Source organism: Heterobasidion irregulare (genome assembly GCF_000320585.1).
Source record: "Heterobasidion irregulare TC 32-1 unplaced genomic scaffold scaffold_14, whole genome shotgun sequence".
Taxonomy (NCBI): domain Eukaryota; kingdom Fungi; phylum Basidiomycota; class Agaricomycetes; order Russulales; family Bondarzewiaceae; genus Heterobasidion; species Heterobasidion irregulare.
The window spans coordinates 168828-188943 of NW_009258210.1; the positions used below are offsets into that span (position 1 = coordinate 168828).

At 59.7% G+C, this 20116-nt stretch overlaps 8 protein-coding genes across 8 annotated transcripts; 2 read left to right on the forward strand and 6 right to left on the reverse strand.

Annotated features, from left to right (window-relative positions):
- Nucleotides 1-1994: 1994 nt before the first annotated feature.
- Nucleotides 1995-3875, reverse strand: HETIRDRAFT_482429 (uncharacterized protein). Its single transcript, XM_009554859.1, has 8 exons — nt 3766-3875; nt 3473-3710; nt 3337-3411; nt 3017-3282; nt 2658-2956; nt 2542-2597; nt 2361-2488; nt 1995-2299 (listed from the first exon to the last, which is right to left on the reverse strand). The coding sequence occupies exons 1-8, from the start codon at nt 3794-3796 to the stop codon at nt 2103-2105; spliced, it is 1290 nt and encodes a 429-aa protein (XP_009553154.1). The 5' UTR covers nt 3797-3875; the 3' UTR covers nt 1995-2102.
- Nucleotides 3876-4052: 177 nt separating this feature from the next.
- Nucleotides 4053-7051, reverse strand: HETIRDRAFT_437259 (uncharacterized protein). The gene is made up of 5 exons (XM_009554860.1): nt 4967-7051; nt 4718-4905; nt 4531-4660; nt 4414-4476; nt 4053-4362 (listed from the first exon to the last, which is right to left on the reverse strand). Exons 1-5 carry the CDS (start codon nt 6869-6871, stop codon nt 4216-4218), a joined length of 2433 nt encoding a protein of 810 aa, XP_009553155.1. The 5' UTR covers nt 6872-7051; the 3' UTR covers nt 4053-4215.
- Nucleotides 7052-7933: 882 nt separating this feature from the next.
- Nucleotides 7934-10813, forward strand: HETIRDRAFT_332265 (uncharacterized protein; the record flags this gene model as incomplete). Its single annotated transcript, XM_009554861.1, has 2 exons — nt 7934-9708; nt 9802-10813. The coding sequence occupies 2 exons, from the start codon at nt 7934-7936 to the stop codon at nt 10811-10813; spliced, it is 2787 nt and encodes a 928-aa protein (XP_009553156.1).
- Nucleotides 10814-11035: 222 nt separating this feature from the next.
- HETIRDRAFT_456231 (uncharacterized protein) lies at nt 11036-12198 on the reverse strand (the record flags this gene model as incomplete). Its single annotated transcript, XM_009554862.1, has 3 exons — nt 11036-11244; nt 11419-12079; nt 12166-12198. 3 exons carry the CDS (start codon nt 12196-12198, stop codon nt 11036-11038), a joined length of 903 nt encoding a protein of 300 aa, XP_009553157.1.
- A 208-nt stretch (nt 12199-12406) lies between these two features.
- On the reverse strand, nt 12407-13139 carry HETIRDRAFT_247155 (uncharacterized protein; the record flags this gene model as incomplete). The annotated part of the gene is made up of 3 exons (XM_009554863.1): nt 12407-12511; nt 12602-12873; nt 12986-13139. Coding segments are annotated over 3 exons (531 nt in total), but the record flags the coding sequence as incomplete, so codon positions are not given.
- Nucleotides 13140-13330: 191 nt separating this feature from the next.
- HETIRDRAFT_456233 (uncharacterized protein) lies at nt 13331-14082 on the reverse strand (the record flags this gene model as incomplete). Its single annotated transcript, XM_009554864.1, has 2 exons — nt 13331-13906; nt 13975-14082. The coding sequence occupies 2 exons, from the start codon at nt 14080-14082 to the stop codon at nt 13331-13333; spliced, it is 684 nt and encodes a 227-aa protein (XP_009553159.1).
- Nucleotides 14083-14572: 490 nt separating this feature from the next.
- On the forward strand, nt 14573-18049 carry HETIRDRAFT_461406 (uncharacterized protein; the record flags this gene model as incomplete). Its single annotated transcript, XM_009554865.1, has 15 exons — nt 14573-14705; nt 14759-14955; nt 15029-15134; nt 15191-15235; nt 15614-15752; nt 15788-15804; nt 15968-16149; nt 16353-16423; nt 16500-16530; nt 16617-16676; nt 16756-16850; nt 16938-16948; nt 17015-17073; nt 17146-17944; nt 18012-18049. 15 exons carry the CDS (start codon nt 14573-14575, stop codon nt 18047-18049), a joined length of 1983 nt encoding a protein of 660 aa, XP_009553160.1.
- Nucleotides 18050-18375: 326 nt separating this feature from the next.
- HETIRDRAFT_437260 (uncharacterized protein) lies at nt 18376-19901 on the reverse strand. Its single transcript, XM_009554866.1, has 5 exons — nt 19821-19901; nt 19647-19758; nt 19392-19589; nt 19213-19325; nt 18376-19137 (listed from the first exon to the last, which is right to left on the reverse strand). The coding sequence occupies exons 3-5, from the start codon at nt 19531-19533 to the stop codon at nt 18571-18573; spliced, it is 822 nt and encodes a 273-aa protein (XP_009553161.1). The 5' UTR covers nt 19534-19589; nt 19647-19758; nt 19821-19901; the 3' UTR covers nt 18376-18570.
- Nucleotides 19902-20116: the final 215 nt, after the last annotated feature.

Here is a 20116-nt window from a genome sequence, read left to right on the forward strand (position 1 = left end):
TTCCAAGAGTCTACAATACATATCCGAATCCACGTCTAGGATCGCCTGGTGTCACAATCCACATTCGTCACAGTCGATCAAGTGTTTCACTCCCCATTGAGGAGCAGAGGCCTTGTGGACAACATCCCGGTCTTCCTCCCCTTCAGACACGCTATCATTGTCAATCACTTCGCCACTGTCCTTTCCAAGGCAACCTCGTCGCGATTCTTATGAGCGGACTTACTCTTTTGGATGGCAGACCTGTTCGCCCTGACAAGTTCCGAAATCAGGTAATGATGGTATGGAATTGGAGAGTGGCAGAAATGAAAATTGTCAGTTGTGTGTCTGATAATCTCCCAGTACTGATCTTTACATGTATAGAATAGCAACTCCACTTAGAGCATTATCCCGTCATATGAGGCCTTGGCTTTTTATCAGACGAACTCCTCTGTGTGCTATTGAATGCCTACGAACACCAGGGGCCAACTCTTTTCGTTTTCAAGCCTATATCAATGACTCCGGCAAATTTTCTGGAGGAATTCGATCCTTTCGCTGCCTTCGCGCTACCGATTCCGTTTTGGGATTTTGATCTGGAAGGTGTTTCGCTGCAAGTTAACCCTGTCCCACAGTCTTCTACTGGCGGCTTAGCCGTGGTCTACATCTGGGGGTCATCAAATAGCGACCGGGACCCCTATTTGGCCGATGAAACCATCTCAATAGACATATTCATCCCTATATGTTTTCCCGTCATGTGTTTTAGGGCGAACGTTGACAGTCACTGCGTAGTACCATGATCTATGTGGGGTCCATCCAATACGCGCAAGGTCTCCTCCAATGGGTGGATTGAAGATGCAGACCGAAAACCTAGATTGTCGGGCTTGCGCGTTGCCGCTCTTCCGGAATATTACTCACCCGTCTGCATTTACGATTTTGCTCCCCTGCGAGTGAGACGCGCAAGGGATGACGAGGAAGCTACAGTCAGCGACTCCTCCTATGTACCCTCAAGCTTTTGGAACGTGGGCAAGATCTCCACAGATCTTCCATGTTTGGTAGCGGAGGTCGAATTACTACCTCGAACAGCCAGCTGGTCACAGCTTTCTATGATTTCAGAGCTTGGTCTGTTGTTGCCCGTTGACGATACAGTAAGTGAACAGAATTTCCCAGTGATTGAATCGCGCTCATAGAAAACTTACCCGCGGTCTGATAGTTAGGTTTCTACATCTGGATTTGAATGGTTCGGGTTTTGATTTCTCAGCAGATTGCTAGCGTATTTCAAAAGAGATGAGAGTCTTCAGTATACCTAGGTTCAGCGTCGCATTCGATTTACCGCCGTTCATAGTTCCATTTCCTCGGACAACGGCTCACTGCGAACCCCTTGAGCAGATCGCTGTCCAAAACACAGATGTGAATGTCAGGGATATAATTTTAGCCTCACAGGATGGAATGAATGTAGGAGTACGAGCGCGGGGAGAAGCTTGGGCCAATTCAGGTCTTAGCACATCAGATTGGCACAATGATATCGAGCGGATTCGTGCTGTTAACATTGCTTTGTCTCAGGCTTTTGGAACTAAATAGAATCACGCACACATCCTCTATGTTTGTTTCGACGGTCGTGTCGTGTGGGGCAGCGTTCCCCCTCATATTTGGACTTGATTGCCTTTTGGAAGTCACGGTGAGTCTACTCAAACCACTGCGATAGGTGCAAATGATATGCTATCGTGTCTCTCCGTGGGGCTTCAACAAATGCGTTCAAATCGCTCGGAAACCGAGTCTTTCGCAAGCAGGAAACCATCGAAATCGCCCTCTTCAGGTGGAATATTCATGATTTTCCAGAATATAAGGTACCTGTGAGAAGTGATCTTGTTAGAGATACTCAATCAGAGAGACAATGGACACGTAAAGTGTTTCGAGAGACACGAAAAAACAAATACGGCGACCATACGAACACGTCACCAGATGCGCTAGTACGTACCCTTGGAGACCAGGCCCAAGCAGAAAGGGAAGTATGTATAGAGACAATTATAGTGTTCTTATAATTCCACGACGATCTATGACCTGCAGCTCGCGATTATGGTCAGCGTAGCTGGCATATATGTACACAAACATCGAAGCTTATTGAAGGTTCACCGGGATTTCTTCCCGTCTTGCGTCTCCTCCAATACGATTTCGCTATCAAACGCAAAATCACCAGTGGCACGCAACCTGTCGATGAGCACATCGCCAAGCGCACTCATAGGTGTAAGAACACCGCCTTTATGTGCGAGCGGGGGAAGACGCGACTGGTCCAGCGCAAGAGCAAGAGCAGACTCGCCGAGCATTGCTGATAAGTTTGAACCAAGGTCAGAAAAATGTACGGCCTATCCAGGAAACATCTAACGCACCAGCAGTGAGAAGTAGACCTGGATCGCCGTTACCACGGATAATTGTCCGCACGCGAGTAGGTTCAGATCCAGGTGCAGGCACAGACGTGGTTATGTTTGTATACTCGAAAGAGCCGTCTTTGAGGGTACTGAAAGAATGGTGAGTGGACAGAGCACAAGTGAAAGCGTTGCTCAACGCAACTGATCTGGCGGCCCTTGTCCAGGTTGAGTGACAAGGCGTTTAAATAACCATCGCACCTGTAAAGGCAAGAAGCTGCCGATTAGTACAGAACGGATGTACTCCGCATGGAGACTTACCGGAGAGAACACAGCCAAGCAGAACATACCGATGGCGATTGTGAGACTGCTAGTGACGGCCACAAATGCGTTTGGCTTGACCAAGAATTCCTCGTACTTGAACTGAGGGCCGTACACGAGCGCTTTGTTGCGTACAGAGCTCATCGACGTCGAGAGCAGTTGATATTGTTGCAAACCCCAAGTTCGCTGGACGACGGCACGGTTGCCAGATGCCAGGAGGAAGAGCCCACCATGTTTGACAGGAGACGATGAAGGGAGAGTGTAATGGAAGCGTGGCGGGGGTGAAGGTTGACCCAAGACTGTGATGGACAAGATGTCTAGTTAAGCGAGACGACGACCAAGTTGTGGAATATACATACCTGGGCTCAGAGAATATTGTCGCCTGGCCAGAGCAAGTTTGTTCTTGGGCACCTCTTCCATCATTGTCGTAATTGTAGAGAGCGTGCCGCCAGCAACACCTCCCTTCATCTCTACGGCTGACACGCTGTTCTCGATCTCAGAGTCTGGTCCTGAAAAAGCTTTGAGAGTCTTGTTCGCGAGAAAGACTACGGCATCAGACGGAACGGAATCAAAACCGCAGGAGGGTATGATGATTGAACGCGTTTGCGAGGCAAGATAGTCGAAGCTGCATTTGAGTCGTTCAGTTGAGGCTCGAAGAGACAGAAAGACAAGGGCGTACAGATGGATGATTTCGTATATCCAGACCGTTTCACCGGTCAGGTCAACGTAATGCACACCATGCTTCGCACATGCCCTGTCAGGACACGGCCGTTATTCTATCGCCGCTCTCTAAACCAATGGCATTGTACACGTACTTCACGACTGGTGTTCCCCAACGCCAGTACGGCCCCACCGTGTTCGCAATAACCTTGAATTGCTTCACCAGCTCCTCCACGGCAGTCTCGTCTGTGACGTCAACCACAAAGACCTGCACGCCAGCATCAAGCTCGAGCGCGTCGAGCTTTGAGCGTGATCGGCCAGCGACGGCCAGCGTGAACGACGAACGCTGGGGATGTTGGGAAAGATACCGCGCTGTGAGCCGACCCGAGTATCCTGTATCGAGTTCATGAAGACTAGCGCAGATGTTATGCCGAACAAAGACCCTCACCTGTCGCGCCAAGGACGAGGATGTCTGCCATCTGAAGAAATTATGGATTGTGATAGGAAACGACCAGAAATTGAGCAAAAAATCAGGAAGAAAGAAAAGGATTGTTGTGCAAGTTGATGGAAAGCTGAAGAGGATGGTGAGTCTATACTAGAGATATTTGGAGCCACGCCAGACCACGCGTTGTGTGGCATTGCAGCCGTCGCATGGCCATGGCTCGATGAGATCACTCCGTTCTTTACAGCTTCCGGAGCTACACAACAGATCCTGTACGAGATCCCTCAGAATTTCGAGATTAAAACCTTATATTTCATTATCATTAAAGTATCGTTACAGTGTGGGCACTTCATCCTATCATTAGTGGTGTAAAAACATCAAAAATGTAAAAAAACAGCCCAGATATCAAGTGCACAACTTCATCAGAGATGATGCACCCAACTTTGGACATCGCGGCTACGAATAGGCCTCGTCTATTTTCATTCTCATTATTGACAGCCTTCTGGGCGACTTCGGGTTCCGTAGGATGTCAACGACAGTCCTCTCCTTGCGAATACGAGCGCCCAACTGACGAAGCACTTCTGGGTCAATATCTTCCCTGTGCTGCAAAATAGTTAGCAAGAGGTCAAGCTCTCCTCTAGGGGAACGACTGACGTCACGGCGATATTCTCGAAGTCGGGTGCGCAGGTGACTTTCATGCAAGATGTGATGCGAAATCTGCAAAAGCGTCTGTCAACACAGCTTATCTCACGGTAACGCATCAAGGCTTACAGCGAGACGAATATAGATATCAAAGATCTTCGTATCAAATTGTTCTATCTTCTGACAAATGTCTGATGCCCTCCTGGTCAAATCACGCCTAGCAATCTTTCTCTCCAGGGAGACAAGGTGGAGGCAGTTCCTACGAATGATGGGGTCAGCAAAAATTCCACCATTGAATTGTCGTACGAAGATTTACCGCTGCAGTGATAGCAGCATGTCACGCCGCTTTTGTAACCACGTCGTCTCCGTCTTCGTGGGATAGCCTTTGCTGGGAAACTCCAACTCGATTTGACCAAAGACAGCCTTTACGGCGCTAAGAGAATCCCAAAGATTCGAGCACACAACGTCTGCAGAGCTTTGGCCCAGCCTTCGCTCAGCTGGGTACTGCGCATGAAGGCATCATTTAATCAAGGCGGTCTCATCAACGGTGGAGATGAAAACGCACGAGGTGAGAACGGATCTTTGTGACAGCTTTGAAGCAGGCATCGAGATCGGCGCGTGAAACTGCGAGCATCCCTCGCGCGTCGTGTGTAGCACGTTCGGTCCTCTGAAGATTACTGGACGCCGCATCCTTGACCTCAGCTGCTGCGTTCATAGGTCGCACACTGCGTCCTTTTCCGGAACCCGAGCTGGGATTCCAGGAAGACACAGATGAAACGGTACTCAGGGAGAACATCAATGAGTCAGGTGGGTGCAGATATTCCTCCTGTGTCCATGTTCGCATTCCAGATACAGAAGATGACTGCCCATGCTCCCTCGCAGACAAAGTGTGGTCATCCGGCAGTGTTGGCTGCACGGATAGTATTGAGTAGTCGTCGGACATGGAACCAACAGGAGATCCTAGAGGTGATAGATCTGGACCCAGATCCAATACCAGCTCTGGTATCGCACCCTCAAGTTCGAGCTGTAAGGCGAGGGACATGTTCGAATTCTGATGAATGGCTCTCCATGTACCCTTTATAGGCCCAGCTCGCTCTCTTCGCTCCGCTGGCAGTATCACGAGTGGCGGATCGTCATGATGTGTCGAGTGTAGTTGATCATTGGGCAACGAGATATGCTCTTCAGGGAGACTAGACCCTCTTGACTGCATGGGCAATGGGGGAAGATCTTTTGCCTGTATGCGTCCCGTTGCAGGCGCGGCTGTTGTTGAGGGCTTTGCATCTTGTACTTCAGCACTTACTGCAGAATCATCGAGCGAGGACCATTCGGCATATAACTGCTCGACAGAATCTCTGGAATACCGTCTAGGCCCGGATCGATTGAGTGGATGATCTCTTTGTACGGATCTGGTGCCAGGCTCCGTCACGACGTTGCGCGACCAGAATTCGGGTGGTGTGTACTCCAATTGGTCAGTGCGAATGGAAGGAGAAGGGTGGACGCGGTCACTGCCGTCCCAGTGAGAAGGGCTTCCATCCTGTACATGACTCTTGGGGTTCCTGGACATCTGATGCGAGAAGGCCTGCCACGAGGCGACCAAAGGCGATGAAGGCATACCAGGCGCTGATTCAGGTGGGAATAAACGGACTCTCTTGGAGGAGCTGCCTTGAACGCCGTCTTCGGGGCGATTGTGCACCAAGTTTGGACTGCGCACCTGCGCGGGCACGGACACGAGAGGGGACGAGTGTTGAGGGTGATAGGTGTTATGAGGATCGAGAGGAGCAAAGCCCACGGATCTTTTCTTGACCACACTTCGTACTTTAAGCGCTGCTGAGTGGGAGGGTTCAAGATTTCTCTGAGCTAGTGAAATCGGCCCCCCGCCCTCAGTGGCGAATTCACTCTGGCCGACACCAGGCTGAGGGACGTCTTGACCGTCAGTAGGAGCCTGATTGCCCTGTAGCTTAGAGGAGTCATTTGGAGGAAGTGGGCCACCTGCCTGCCCGTCGTCCACTGGGTGCTGTGGAGGAAAATAACCCGAGGAGTCAGCGCCGACTACGTGCGGGGGCGCATTCTGACTATGAGATAGATACTGGAATTGAGGGTAGTGGTGGGGCGCATGGGGCTGTATACACCAACAAGCGTGCATGCTACCTGGAGCGGGTGTGGAAAGAACGGACTGATAAGGGGGCGCAGGAGTGTTAATTACGGAAGCGGCAGCTGAGATGGGCGGGTTATTTATACTGAGCGAGAGAGGGGAGATGGGAGCTGCGGGAAACCGAGGCGCAGTTGGAGTCTGTGGCGTTAGAGAAGGAAGGGATACCACCTGCGGTCGAGGTGGTGGGGGTAGGGGTGGGGCGGGAGAGACAAGATATGTCTGTCCCGGTACGGTGTGGGGGTAGCCATAGTGTGGCCATAAAAGCTGGTTCGAGAACATAGGTGTGCTAGGAATAGATGTCGGTGGTGAATCAGACATGGTAATCAAAGTGGACTATTCAAGTCTGACACGTGACGGTCCCGTTCTCGGTGACAACTCGGAGGCGCTTAAGGATTATAAAAAATACTTCCTGATGACGGAGGTTGATTTTAGTCGAGAGGACTGTCCAAGCTACGGGCTTGAAAGAGTCTACAGAACGGGATGCCGATCAGGAGCGTGATTTGCGTGGTGAGGTTCAACGGACAACCTGTATTCACCACTTATACGCGCTCCCGGGCGTCTGTGGAACAGCAAGTGATGGCGATGCTGAGAGTATCCGGGTTACAAAAACAACAGCCTCAACGAGAATGGCAATATACTTGAGGCACTGCAGCGATTCCAAAGACAAATGACGATGATACAGGGCTGAAGTGGCGGGACACTTACAATCGTGACTATGGGTCTGGATAGCCGAGTCGATCTTCGACCACGGAAAGAATAAGGGCTGCTCGGATGATCAGATATGGGTCCTTATGGGGGACAATAACTGGTGTTCAAGCGAGAATAACACAACAGATGGACCGCGAGGTGGACGTTCCTGATGATAGGTTCCCCGAACGCTGGCTTCATGAACAGGAATGACACAGGGCGGTTAGAAAGTGGGGATTGATGAGGGAGATCAGGCAGATATAGAAATATTCGGGCTATGCCTCGGGGACTCAAGTGAAGACAACTCGTTGATTTCCGAGAGACAAAACGCATGATTCCGAGGTCAATAAGCGACAGGAAAGTGATTCTTTGAAGGTTGCGATCGTGCTGGAGGAGTCATATGCAAAATAGTCTCCGTTGCTGACCAACACAGTCGTTCTGTGTTAAGTTATGCAAAAGGAGCACGTGAAGTTTGCACCCGTGAGCGCGTCTTGTTTGGTGTGGCCAAACAATGCGCGTTCCTTCTCAACAACTTGACTCACGGCCGTGGGCTTCCCCATCCACTCTCCTGCGACACCTCAGACGCTCTCAATACGACATTTGCTCTACATGATTCCATTTATATATGCTGTGATGCTGGCGGCACTCCCGCTGCTCCCGATCTTCAAAATTCCGCACTTCTCCTTTCGTGACATGAACTTGTACCTTCTCTCATCTGGCATAAAACCACACCATATCTTGTCCCGAGGTCACTTTCTGCATTTGGACAACAGCAACTATCACTACGATAATATTGTTATCTCGGAGCCTTCGTCCTGGCTGCCTACTTTTCATGGCCCGTCCTGCCCTATCAACCACTTGAAGTCACCGAAATGTGCGCCGAGATCTGTGTTTCTAGTACACGATGAGCCTCGACGTCCTCTGGATAGTCTGTACAAACATCTTCTCTGGCTTGCCGCTGAAACTGTGACCGTCATCACGCTCGTCTTTCTCTTCCTCGTTTTGTGTTTCTCGGTGAATAATCTGGCAAGGCGCATGGGTCACCTTGGGACAATTATTGCGCTATATTGGCACTCCGGCTTTGAAGCTAATTCGACAGCGTTTCTGCCTGATGTCTTTGCAAATCTCTACAAGATCCTGATGGACGACGCTTTGGTTACTGAAGTACATTCTCGCGCAGAGCAATTCTCAGACTTCGACGCAATATTTGGCTCTAGTGCCGTCAATTGCGGTCCTGATGGATTCTGTGCAACAAGATCGTCAGCGCCTAGCACCGCATGCACGCCATCCCGCTCTTCTGCACTGTCTTCTGGGATATGCAACAATTCCACTATGAAGAGTCCGTTGCGAACTCCAAGATCCCTCCCGGAACGAACAGAAGGTTCTTCGGCGTCAAGCGTTGTGCCTTCATCGCCTTGCCCTCCAGAAATCGAGGAAATGCTCTTGGCTTTCCGCTCGGAGGCGATGGTCATGCTTCAGACGTCAAATATCCAACAGCAGGCGGTGTCGCCTCCCCCTGGAAGTTCTTATCCATCTCTTACACCTGTCGGGGATACTGTCCCAACCATAGTCAAACACGGCAATGTTGAAGATCTGGAACTCCAGGCTCCTTATTCTGCACTTGCTAAGGCTACGAGCCTTGCCGAGGTGACCTACGAGACAGCAATGTCAAATGATCAACTCAAGCTCCCTCAGGCGAAAGGCCTCAGTGCGTCTGCGGACAACGCATCCCACCAGGGACCGATCAGATCTTCCGGAAAGGACCGCACATTATTTTCTTTTATTCTTTTGTCATCCTCGTTTGAAGACTTGTATGCTCAAGCACGACAGCTCCCCGCAGTAGCCACCAACGTAATTGCCGCCCCATCGTCTCAGACACCGCTTCTCATTCCTACAGAGCCCTCGCCTCCTCTTCCGCTACAAAAAATCCTGCCCGCTCATGATGTACACCTCTCTTTGTCCCCGCCAAAGCATGCATCCGAGATTTCTCGCACTCGTCCTAGAGCTCGCTCCCAGCATACCTGTGTCTCGTCAACTCAGTCACGCTCCTCCAAACTCTCGGGTCCGCCTTCTGAAGGCGTAGCCGCGCTCGACCTGCTGACGGTCTCTTTCTCTCCAGGACAATTCGACGTTGACGTCGAGTCCACCGCCCAGGGTGTGGAGTCCCTCGAAAGGCGCGCGACCGCAGACGCGCCCGTGTTTCGGTTCCAGCTCTTCCCTCCTGCGCCTGCACCCACGAGGACACGGCAGTCGCATGGGGCAGAGACGGAGGAGGCGCTGGCGGGAACAAAGCGAAAGAACCCGGACACCGACGCAGGCGCTTCGGGGAAGAACATAGGCAGTGCGCCAGGAGTGCGCGGGACGCACGTAGGCGCGATGGGCGGGTCTCCAGAGCTGCAGCGCGCAGGGATCCGAATGAATGACGCGGACGAGCACGTCGTCCCGCTTAGCTTCAGGGCTAATGGAACGTGAGTCCCCCTCTGAGTCGTCGCAGTGCTTCGGCACTACGGAGCTTGCGTTGGCTGACCTCGCATCGGGTCACCCACCCATCGCGATAACAGACAGCGCAGGGAGATCAAGATCCGCCCGGGCTACCGCCCACAAGACCTCTACGCGAAGTACTGCCCGCCAGCGCTGCGCACGCGCACGCAGTCGGAGCGCCCAGTGGGGTCCGCCGCTTCTCCAGGCTCGCCCGCGTCCCCCGCATCGCCGCGTTTCCCGCTATGTTTCGGCCCGCGCGTCACGCCGAGGCGCATGCTGTTCGACGACCCCCCAAGCACAGTGGGCAGCGCGGGCGGGTCGCCGACGTGGAAAAGGCAGAAGCGGGACGACGACACGCAGGATGCGTGGCGCGCGAGGGCGCTCAGTCCGTCCGCGACGCCCCCTTCCACAGGCTCCCCTGCTTCCACAGCCGACACGAGCGGCGCGTGGAGGCGCACGTCTTCGCCGCTGCCGCGCGCGATCTTCGTGAACGTGCACGCACCCATGTCGGCCGCAGCGTTGCCGCGCAGCCCGGTGCTGCAGGAGCGAGCGCAGGCAGAGGGAGGAACGGCGACGAAGGATACGCGCGGCGGTGCTGCGATGGGGGTCGCACCCGCGCGGGGCCCGCGCACGAGCGCACACGTTCGCGCGAGCACGACGGGGACGGGGGTGCTGAGGAACACGCGCGGGCGCGGGGCCGCAGCGCCGAGCAGGCTTCCTCGTGCAGCGCCGGCGGCGGCGGTCGGGGCTGGTGTGGCGGACGGGGGTGGCGGCGGGGCCGCGGGCGTGCAGGCGCGGGCGAGACGCGGCGAGTCTGCTGGAAATCATTTGCGCGGGCAGACACGGGTTCGGGCGGGGGCGAAGGCGAGCGGGGGGCGGTCGCTTGGAGACGGGGCTGTGGGCGCTGTTGGCGGTGGTCCCGGCGGTGTCGGTGAGAGGGGTGTCGCGACGCAGAGGGGGGTGGTGAGAGCGGCTGCGGGGGGTGCGGGCATGCAGGCGCGGGCGCGGGCGCACGAGGAGACGGGGGAGGGTCTGGCGGCGGCGCGGAGGCGGGTGAAGACGCGCTCGCGGACGGTCAGCGCGCGCGCGTGAGGCTTGAGTAGGTCGCTGGAAGTAGAAGGGGTTCGGGTCGGTGTCGGTGGGGCCGCGCGAGCTCCAGGTCGGTCAACACTGCAAGGCGGGCGGGGGGGGCAAGATGTCTTGTAGTCGTCGTGCGCGCACACACGGGTGTACACACATGGTACACGTGTACTATGTAGTACGTGCAATGGCTGTCTCTGATCACACACCCTCGGCGTCGCTCGCGCGGCCGCTTTACTTCGAACGACGGTGCGGACTTGAGCTTGGGCGCTCGTGAGCCGCGAGGGCTCGCGAGCCCTCCTCGCGCGCCGGAAAAGCGCAGAAAGCATGACGCAGAGGCTGATTGACGATTGGCTGGCTGGCTGGCTGGCTGGCTGGCTCGTTCGTTCGTTCGTTCGTGCGTGCGTGCGGCGGCGGCGGCTCGATGGGGCTCGATCGAGGGCCTCGAGGCGGGGCTCTTCGAGTCCCCGGAACGCGGCAGCTGGAGCCGTGGTGTACCCGTACACTCAGACACCCATACTCAGACACTCATAGACACTCACAGACACTCATGCATGTAAGTTACGGCCACGCCCGGTGTCCGCAACCGCAACCGCAACCGCGGCCGCTTCGCATACGCGTCGCACTCGGCACTTCATACTCGGCACCGTGCTTGGTGCTTGGGACGTGGTGCTTGGTGCTTGGGACGTGGGACGCGCGCAGCGGCGAGTCGACGGAGAGAAAAACACGCGACCGCGCGATGCTGCGTTCCCGACGCCTCGCGGTCTGCGATTCGCGGTCGATGGGCCGGTGGTGAGGCCGGAGGACGCGCACGTACGGGTAAGGATACGGGTACGGGTAAGGATACGGGTACGGGTAGATATGTATGTGCGTATGTGCGTATGTGCGTATGTGCGTAGCGGGCGGGCGGGGCTCGGGTCGGAGGACACTGGACGTGAGAGCGTGGACGGGGCTGGATTGTTGGATGTTGGTTTTTGAGTTTTGGGTTTTGGGTGATGGGTGATGGGATGGTGGATGGTGGATGGTGGATGGTGGATGGTGGATGGTGGATGGTGGATGGTGGATGGTGGATGGTGGATGGCGGGAGGTGGATGGCGGGAGGTGGCGCGGGGCTTGGAGAGCGGGGAAGCAGATGTAGATGTAGAGGGCAGAAGGAGAGGGGAGGGGAGGGGACAGGGGGCGGAGGGCGGAAGGTGGAAGGTGGAAGGTAGAAGACGTGGTGAGAATATGCAGGCGTGTGCGCGCGGTCTCATGCGGAGCGGTGCGGTGTGTGCGGTACTAGGCAGCGTAGCGATGCGACGGGACGAGGACAAAAAAAAGAGAAGGAGAAGGAGAAGCGAGGTGAGGGGGAGGGGCGCACGGACAGTGAGTAGCTGCTGCATCCAATCGCATCGCATCGCATCGCATCGCATCGTGCAATCATTACTACGATGCGAGCGAGGAACGAGACTGACGAGGGGAAAGGGAACGGAGGAATGGGCGGGATGGAGGGGGAGAGGGTAAGTATCATGGAGCGCGCGCTCCTGTCGGCGGCGCGTCCGAGTGCGACGAGTGCGAGGCTGGTGCGGCGGCGGCGGCGGCGGCGGCAGGAGGGGGTGGGACGGGCTGCGCGAGGGACAAGCGCGCGATCCCGCCGTCCGCATCCTCGATCTCGACCTCGATCTCTTGCCCCTCCAGCCCCTCTGCGCCCTCGCCCTCTCCCTCTGCGCCCTCGCCCTCGCCCTCTGCGCCCTCGCCCTCGCCGCCGCCCTCGCCCTCGCCGCCGCCCCCGCCGCCGCCCTCGCCCCCGCCGCCGCCCACCCCATCCCCCTCGATCCGCATAACCCCAACCAACCACCGCGCGCCCTCCTCCCACCCCCCCTCCTCCGCGTGCGCGAGCGCGCTCCGCCCCGCCGCATCGCGCGCGTCGACGAGCGCGGCGCCGGGCCCGCGCGGGAAGCGCACGAGGGCCTGCAGCGCGGGGAGGTGCGCGTTGAGGGCGGCCCAGTGGAGCGGGGTCGAGCCGGCTGCGTTTTGGGCGAGGAGGGCGGGGTGCGGGTGGGGGAGGAGGGGGAGGAGGTAGGTCAGGACGTCTGTGGGGGCGCGCGCGCGCGCGGGTTCGGCGTTAGCGGTCTGGCGAAACGGGGGGAGGGGTGGGGATATATGTAGGGAGGGAGGGGAGGGAGGGGGGTGGGGCGGGCGCACCGGTGTGTCCGTTCGCGGCGGCCATGTGGAGGAGGGTGTTGCCGTTGGTGTCTGTGGCGCGCTGGAGGGCTGCGGGGCCGAAGCGGGCGGCGAAGGCGCGGAGGTCGTCGGTGTCGCCGAAGCGGGCGGCGAGGAGGGCGTCGTCGGTGTCTTCGTCTGTGGGCTGTTCGTGGGCCTGCTGTGCGGAGTCGGCGGGGGCGGGGGCGGAGGCGGGAGCGGGGGGGATGGGATCTGAGGGCATTTTTTGTGGGCTTGTGTGTGCCTGGGTGTTTTTTTTTTTTTTTCTTTGGGTGTGGGAGGCGGCTGGCCTTGGACGAGGACGAGGGAGGTGAGGAAGGGGTGGGGTTAGGGTTGGAGTAAATTTACGGGGGATGGGTAAGCGGGTGCGTGAGATCTGCAGTGGCTGGTCCAGATCGGAAGGCGATCGTGCGTCGCGCTGGCGTGCTCCGGACCCGCGGCTGCGAGCACTGCGAGACACAGCGTGGTGGCGCTCCGGTGCAGCGACGCGCTCTTCCGAGTGGGTGCTAATTGGGGACGGGGATATGATGGGAATGGAGGGTGATGGATGTGGGGTGGGAGAGGTGCGTGATGTATGATGGCGTGATGAGGCGCGCGAGCGAGCGAGGGTTGTGGGATGGCTTTGTGTGGGTGGGTGGGGTGTCGTGCGGGGTCATATGACGGGCCCAGGGTGGGTGCTTCGCGGGACGGCGGGATGGGCGCAAGGCAGGTAGGTGCCTGCTGGGTCCAGGAACAGACGGGATAGGGGGGATGGTGGGACGATGCGCGGGGCGTGGCACGGCGGAGGACGTGGGGGGGGCAGCGTGTGGCCCGAGTGGGCGTCACGACTGCGTTGCGCCCGCGGGCACGTGGCAGCGCATCTGGATCGGGGTTGTCAACTGACCGGTGGTCCCTGCCCCGCACCTGCGTCCTCGGCCCCGGCCACGGACGCGCATGTCTACGTCGCCCCCTGCCCCCCGCTGCGAACGTACCCCCGCCCTGTCCCCGTCGCCGTCGCTGTCGTTGCTTCGCCCGCCCGAGTGAGCGCACGCACGCACCGCCTTCGTCCCCGCTTCGTCCCGGCGGAGGTCTCGTCGCATGTCCATCTGACACACCCTATCGCTATATCATACCCTCCACCCCCCCTAACGCTTGGCTGTCCCCCCTGGCTACACCCCGTCTCGTCCCGTCGCCATCCCCCCTCCCACCGCCCTCCTCTCCGCGGGATCAAATCTCCGCCCCCCCCCTTCTTCCTCCTTCCCTCGTTCTGCCTCTTTCTTGCTCCCACCGGTTTCTTGCCGGCTTGCTAATCTGTTCATCTCTTCGCGTGCTACCTTTATTCTATCCTATTATTGTGTTCCGTTGGCTCTTCGTGCTCATCTTGGTTGCTCTCCCGCCTCGCCTTGCCTCGTCTCGTCTCAACTAGTATCGTCCGCGCGAAACCGAGCTCGTATCCCCGGTCCCTCGACTTGCCGCCCCGCCCCGCCCGCCCTCGTATACTCAGCACGCCCGCATACAACCCCAAAACTCCCTCGCGCAGACACCCCACCCCCACCCGGCCACCGCTAACGCTAATAGCACGCGCACGCCATGTCGCACTTCACCCCCGCAGTCACCCTCGTCTGGTCCCTCCTCTCCGCCCTCGTGCGTCCCTCCCTCCCCCCCCCTCACCTCGCGTACGCGCTGATTGATGGATGGATGGATGCGCCGACCGATGGACGGAGTGTAGCTCGGCGCGTTTTTGGTGTACCATCTGTGGTCGTTCGACCGCTTCAGGTGCCTCCGGTGCGTCCGTCCGTCCGTCCGTCCGTCCTCGCCGCGCGCTTTCTCCCGCGCGGTATGCGAACGCCGACTCACGCGACGCCTCTTTTGCCCTCTTCGTGCGCGTGCGCTCGCCCGCCATACGTCTGCGTCCGCGTCCGCGTAGATGGAGCTACTCGACAAACTCGGGCGCGTTCAAGCGCCTCATGACCGTACGTTCTGTCCCGCCCCCGCCCCCCCCCCCCCCCGCCCCCTCTCTCCTTCTCCTTCTCCTCCTCTTATCAGCCTTCCCCTCCCGTCTCCTGCTCATCTGACGCCTCCTCTTCCCCGCACCGCCCCGCACCGCCCACTGGACTCCACGCATCCCACCCCGCCCGCCCTCGCGCCCGCAGTACTCGTACCTCCTCAGCGTCCCGCTGCTGATCGCCTACTCGGTCGGATTCACAGCGATCAAGTACGCGGAGGGCTGGGCGCTCGTACCGGGCGTCGGCGGTGCGTGCGGCTCTCTCTTTTCTTTTTTTTTTTTTTTTTTTGGAATGTTTTGGGCGCTGGGTCGCTGTTTTGGGGGTTGGGTTTTGGGGGTTGGGATGTGGATTTTGGGATGTGGAGTTTGGGTTTGGGTTTCGTCCGGGTGGACTGTGTTGGACTTGAAGCTTGATGTGCCGCGCTTTGTGTTTTTGGGTTTGGGGCTTCGTGTTTTGGAGTTCCGTGTTTCGTGTTTCGTGTTTCGTGTGGCGCTGATGCGCGCGCTTGTTTTTTTTTGGTGGGTGGGTGGGTGGGTGCACGGGATCGGACCGCACGTGAATGATCGAATCGAATCGACACACGAACGCACGAACGCACGGACGGACGGATGGACGGGACAAACAGTGATCCCCCTCCCGTACGAGGAATGGACCCGCGCGCACCGCCGCGCCATCTTCCCGCTCACCCTCTGCCTCTCGTTCGCGTGGGCCCTCGAGCTGTGCGTCGCCCCCTCCTCCTATGCGCCCTCCTATGCGCCCTGCGAGTCCGCGCGCTCACGAGTTTTGTTTCGCCGCGTAGCGTGACGCACCTCGAAGGTCTGTGACTTCCCCGTCGCTCTCTTCTGACCTGACCGGGCCTGATATGAATAATCGTCCTCTCGGACTCTCCTTGGCCCCGCCTTTGCCTCTCTGACCTCCCTGATCTCCCTGACCTCCCTGACCTCCCTGATCTCCCTGACCTGCCCCGCCCCGCCCCCAGAGCTCTGCTTCTGGCTCTTCGTCCTCAACGCCGGCCGCGCGCAAGACGCCGCAGCGCCGTCCCAGCGGCACGGCGGCGTGTGGTTCCAGAGCGCGCACTTCCGCGCGTGGGCGCTCGGCTCGCTCGCCGCGCTCGTGTACCTCCCCGCCGTGACGGGCGTGATGCGGAGGGATGCGCTGAAGGTGCGTGGCGTGTGGTTGCGTGTGGCGTGGGTGCGGTATCCTGACCGGGAGTCTTTTCTTTTCTTTTCTGTGGATGAATTCGACGGCCTGTCTATCTGTCGTTGTGAACGGATGCGGACGACGCTGCTTTGTTGCGGCTGGAACGACGAATCGACCGCGTGGCTGTGGCGCGCATCGCTTGACGACGGGCGGCTCGACAACAGTGCGAGGCGTACACCTTTTTGGTGGGCAGCCTCAGCAGCCTCGCCCTTACGATCTCCTTCCTCCCGATCCTGTGCGTCATCCGTCCCTTTTCTCCCAGCCTCGTCGTCGCCGTCGTTGTCGTCGTTTTGCTGACGCCGCGCGCGCAGGTGGGCGTTCCCGCCCTTCTTGCGCAACCTGGTGCGCGTTCCTGCGCCCTGTTCCCGGCGCGCGCGCATCGCTGACGTGATTGATCCTCTCTCCCCCTTTTTCCCCGGCCTGCGCAGAGAAACGAGGGCGTCGAGATGCCCACGATCGTCCGGCTGACGAAGTTCCACGAGTACAACGTGCGTGTTCGCCCCAGTAGTAGTAGTCGTCGTCGTCGTCGTCGTCGATGACATTGCCTGATGCACGCCCGTGCGATAGACCATACGCGTGCTGTTTCGCTTTTTGTTCGCGGTTCCGATCGCCGTGCTGGGCGTCGACGGCGTGCGCCCGCACCAGCATATCAACGATAACATGTGCGTCTTGTCGCGCGCCTTCGTTCTTTCGTCCGCGCGCCTCGCCTCATCGCTTCCCCCGTGGTGACCTTTGTGGCCTGCGCGCAGGTTCGGAACGGGTGCGTGGGCGTCCTGCGTGTTTGCGCGGGCTAGGCGGCTGATGTGATTCGGATCCCGCGCTGCAGAGATCCTCGCCATCGCCGCGGGCTTTGGCCTCGTGATCAGCTCCGGGCTCACCCTCGTCGTGCGTGTCCCCCCTGCCTCGCGCGCGCCCCCCGCGCGCCTCCTCGCGCCCCCGCTCACGCACGCGCGCTAGATCTTCTTCCCCCGGTCCATCGAAGCCGAGATCGCAGCGCGCGACCACAGCACCAACACCGGCACCGGCACCGGCGTCGGCATCATCTCCAGCGCACGCACGCGCACGCGCTCGCGCTCCCTCTTCCGCTCCGACCCCTCGCACCCCGCGCGGCCCTCCCTCGCCCCGCGCCAGCACCGGCACCGGCACCGGCACCGGCGCCAGCCCTCCTCCGCCATCGACTCGGAGCTCGACTCGGAGCCCGACTCGGGCTCGGGCTCGGGCTCGGGCTCGGGCTCGGACGACGCGGACGACGGGGACGACGGGGCGCCGCGGTCCCCGCTGTCGATCTCCCTCGCCGCGAAGCACGCGGACCCGTATCAACAGTTCCCGACGCTCGAGTACGGCCGCGCGCCGCACCCGCTCGCGATGCCGAGCGAGCCGCCCAGCGTGCTGCTGTACCGCGCCGCGCCGTCGCTCGCGCCGAGCACGGTCGCCTTCAACGTCGCGCCGACGCCGGCGCCGACGCCGCCCGTCGGCGCGGTGGGGCCGACGACGCGGTTGCAGCCGAATCGGCGGCTCGTGGACGTGGACGTGGACGTGGACGGCGCGGAGGGCGCGGCGGGCGCGGGGATCGGGTGGGGGCGGGCGAGGGGCGCGGAGGGCGCGGAGGGCGCGGGCGATATCGAGATGGGCCGCGTCGGCGCGGGCGGGCTGACGGTGCGGAACCTCGCGCATCACGATGCGCGCGCGGGGCGCGCGGGGCGCGAGGATGGGCGGCGGCGGCCGCGTGTGTTTTTGCAGTTCCGGAGTCCGATCGGTGCGTGGTTGTGGGTTATCTGAGCGGGTCGTGGCTGTGGTGCGCTGATCCGTGCGGCGGCGTGTAGATTTCCGCGGGTCGGGAAAGTCGTCGCGCTCGTCGTGAGTGGGCGCGGGCGGCGGCGTGGCGGGAGTTGGGGGCGTGTCGGGAGTTATCTGGAGTGTTTATTTGTCTCGGGGGGCCCGGTGTGGTTCGTGTTGTAGGCCTCCTCTGTGTCGCGTGTCGTATCCGGTGCGGCACGTCGTGGTATGTGTAGCGCCCGTAATCCTGTTCGTCCTCAGAACCGTTCGTTTCGTTCCGTTTCGTTCCTTCATGATAAGTCTCTTCGCTCGTTATGACCTGACGCACGATTGTCACTACTTACGCCTGTACCTCCCGCCTTTCTCGTATCCATCGGCAGGCACGTATCAGATGCCTTGCCGTATCCACGTCCCAGAAAAAAAACACTGTATTTCGAGGGGTATCGACCGACGAGAAGAATATCTAGAATACAGGCGTAGTACATCAGAGCGACGAGACCAGAACGAAAACAAGCGCGCGACCAGACGCAGGAGCACGGACGGAGGCGGCGGTGCGTCTGAGCCCTGGGAGACTATGTACACCGCACAGGCCAGGCCCGCGGCGCGTCATGCGGCGCTCGGCGTCGTCAGCGCGCGCAGGTGCTCCATCCCGCACGCCCCGCGCGTCCAGTCCCGCACGAGGCGGTACTTGCGCCCCCTCCCGCACCCCGCGACCGCGCACACCGCCGCGGGATGCGCGGCGACGGGCGCAAGCGCCGGCGCGTCCACGTCCATCCCGTCCGCCGCGCCCGTGCCCGTGCCCGTGCCCGTGCCCGCCACGCCCCCGGGCAGCGCGCACGCGGGCACGCAGAACGCCAGCGCCATGGTCTTCTCCCCCGGCGCGGCGCCGCGCGTCGTCGACAGCCACCGGTACATCGTCGGGCGCGCCTCCGCCGCCGCGTGCACGTTCGCGCCCGCGGCTGCGCCCTCGGTGCCCGCGCCGTTGAGGAGCGACGACGCTGTGGCCGCCGCGGCGAGGGCGGGCGTGCCGAGCGGGTGCGGCGCATCGTCGTCGGCGTCGCCGAGTGCGGGGGTGCTGGCGCCGGCGGGGGTGCGGTCTTCGGCGGTGGAGAGGGCGCTGCGCTTTGTTTTTGAGCGGGACTGCTTTTTGAGGAGGCGGTTGATGGTCTCGGCCTGCGGGTGTCGGAGGGAGGGGAGGGGCGGCGGTTAGTATGTGCGGTGCGGTTGTGGAGGGCAGGGGGGACGCGCCTTTTCATCCTCGAGTTTCTTTTCGGAGAGGTGTTTGCGCTTGCGTGCGGTTTCTTCGCGGCGGAGGGCGAGCTCGGCGTCGTTGAGGGGTTTTTTCTTGCGCGAGGTCTCGGCTGGGGTGGAAGGTGCGTGGGGATGAGGGGGTGGGTCAGGTTGAAAAAGAGGGAGGGAGCACGTACTGAGGGAGACGTGGGTCGAGTCGACGACGCTGGCGAGGACGGCTTGGCGCGTGGTCATGGGCCGGCTGCCGCTCCCGCTTGCGGTGGGCCCTGTTCCGGGGGGGATGGAGAGCGCGGAGGGCGTGCCGCCGTTGTCGTTCATGTCGACATCTTCGTCTTCGGGCTCGGGGGAGAGGGAGGGGTCGTCGGACTCGATGGCTGGGAGGGTGAGTTAGTAACGGAGGAAGGGTATATTGGAGAGGGTCGGGGACGTACTGCGGCGGGACTGGGCGGGAATCTTGAGGGTTATTTTGAGTCTGGAGCGGGAGGGGGAGATGGGGGCGGGTGGCGGCGACGGGGAGGAGAGTTCGTCGAGCTCGGAGGTGTCCTGCAGCGTAGACATGATATTAAGATGAGAAATAGGTAGTGAGAAAAAGGTGAAAGATGTACGGCAGGTTCTGCGGCGCGCTTCAGAGGCTCGTCCTCGTCCTCGTCCTCATCCTCGGGTTCGGGCTCTGCGTCTTCCTCCTCGACGTCAAGCTCGGGGCTTGGCTCTGCGCCTTCCTCGGGCTCGGGCCCATCGTCGTCCTCTTCCTCTTCCTCTTCATCAGCGTCGACCTCGTCATTGTCGTTGTCCGCGACCTCCTCCCCGATATCGGAGATGGCAGACTGGGAGTCAGAGCGCTCGCCGGCCTCTGTCTCACCGTCATCGCCGTCCGCGTCGCCCAAGACTTCATCGTCGCCTT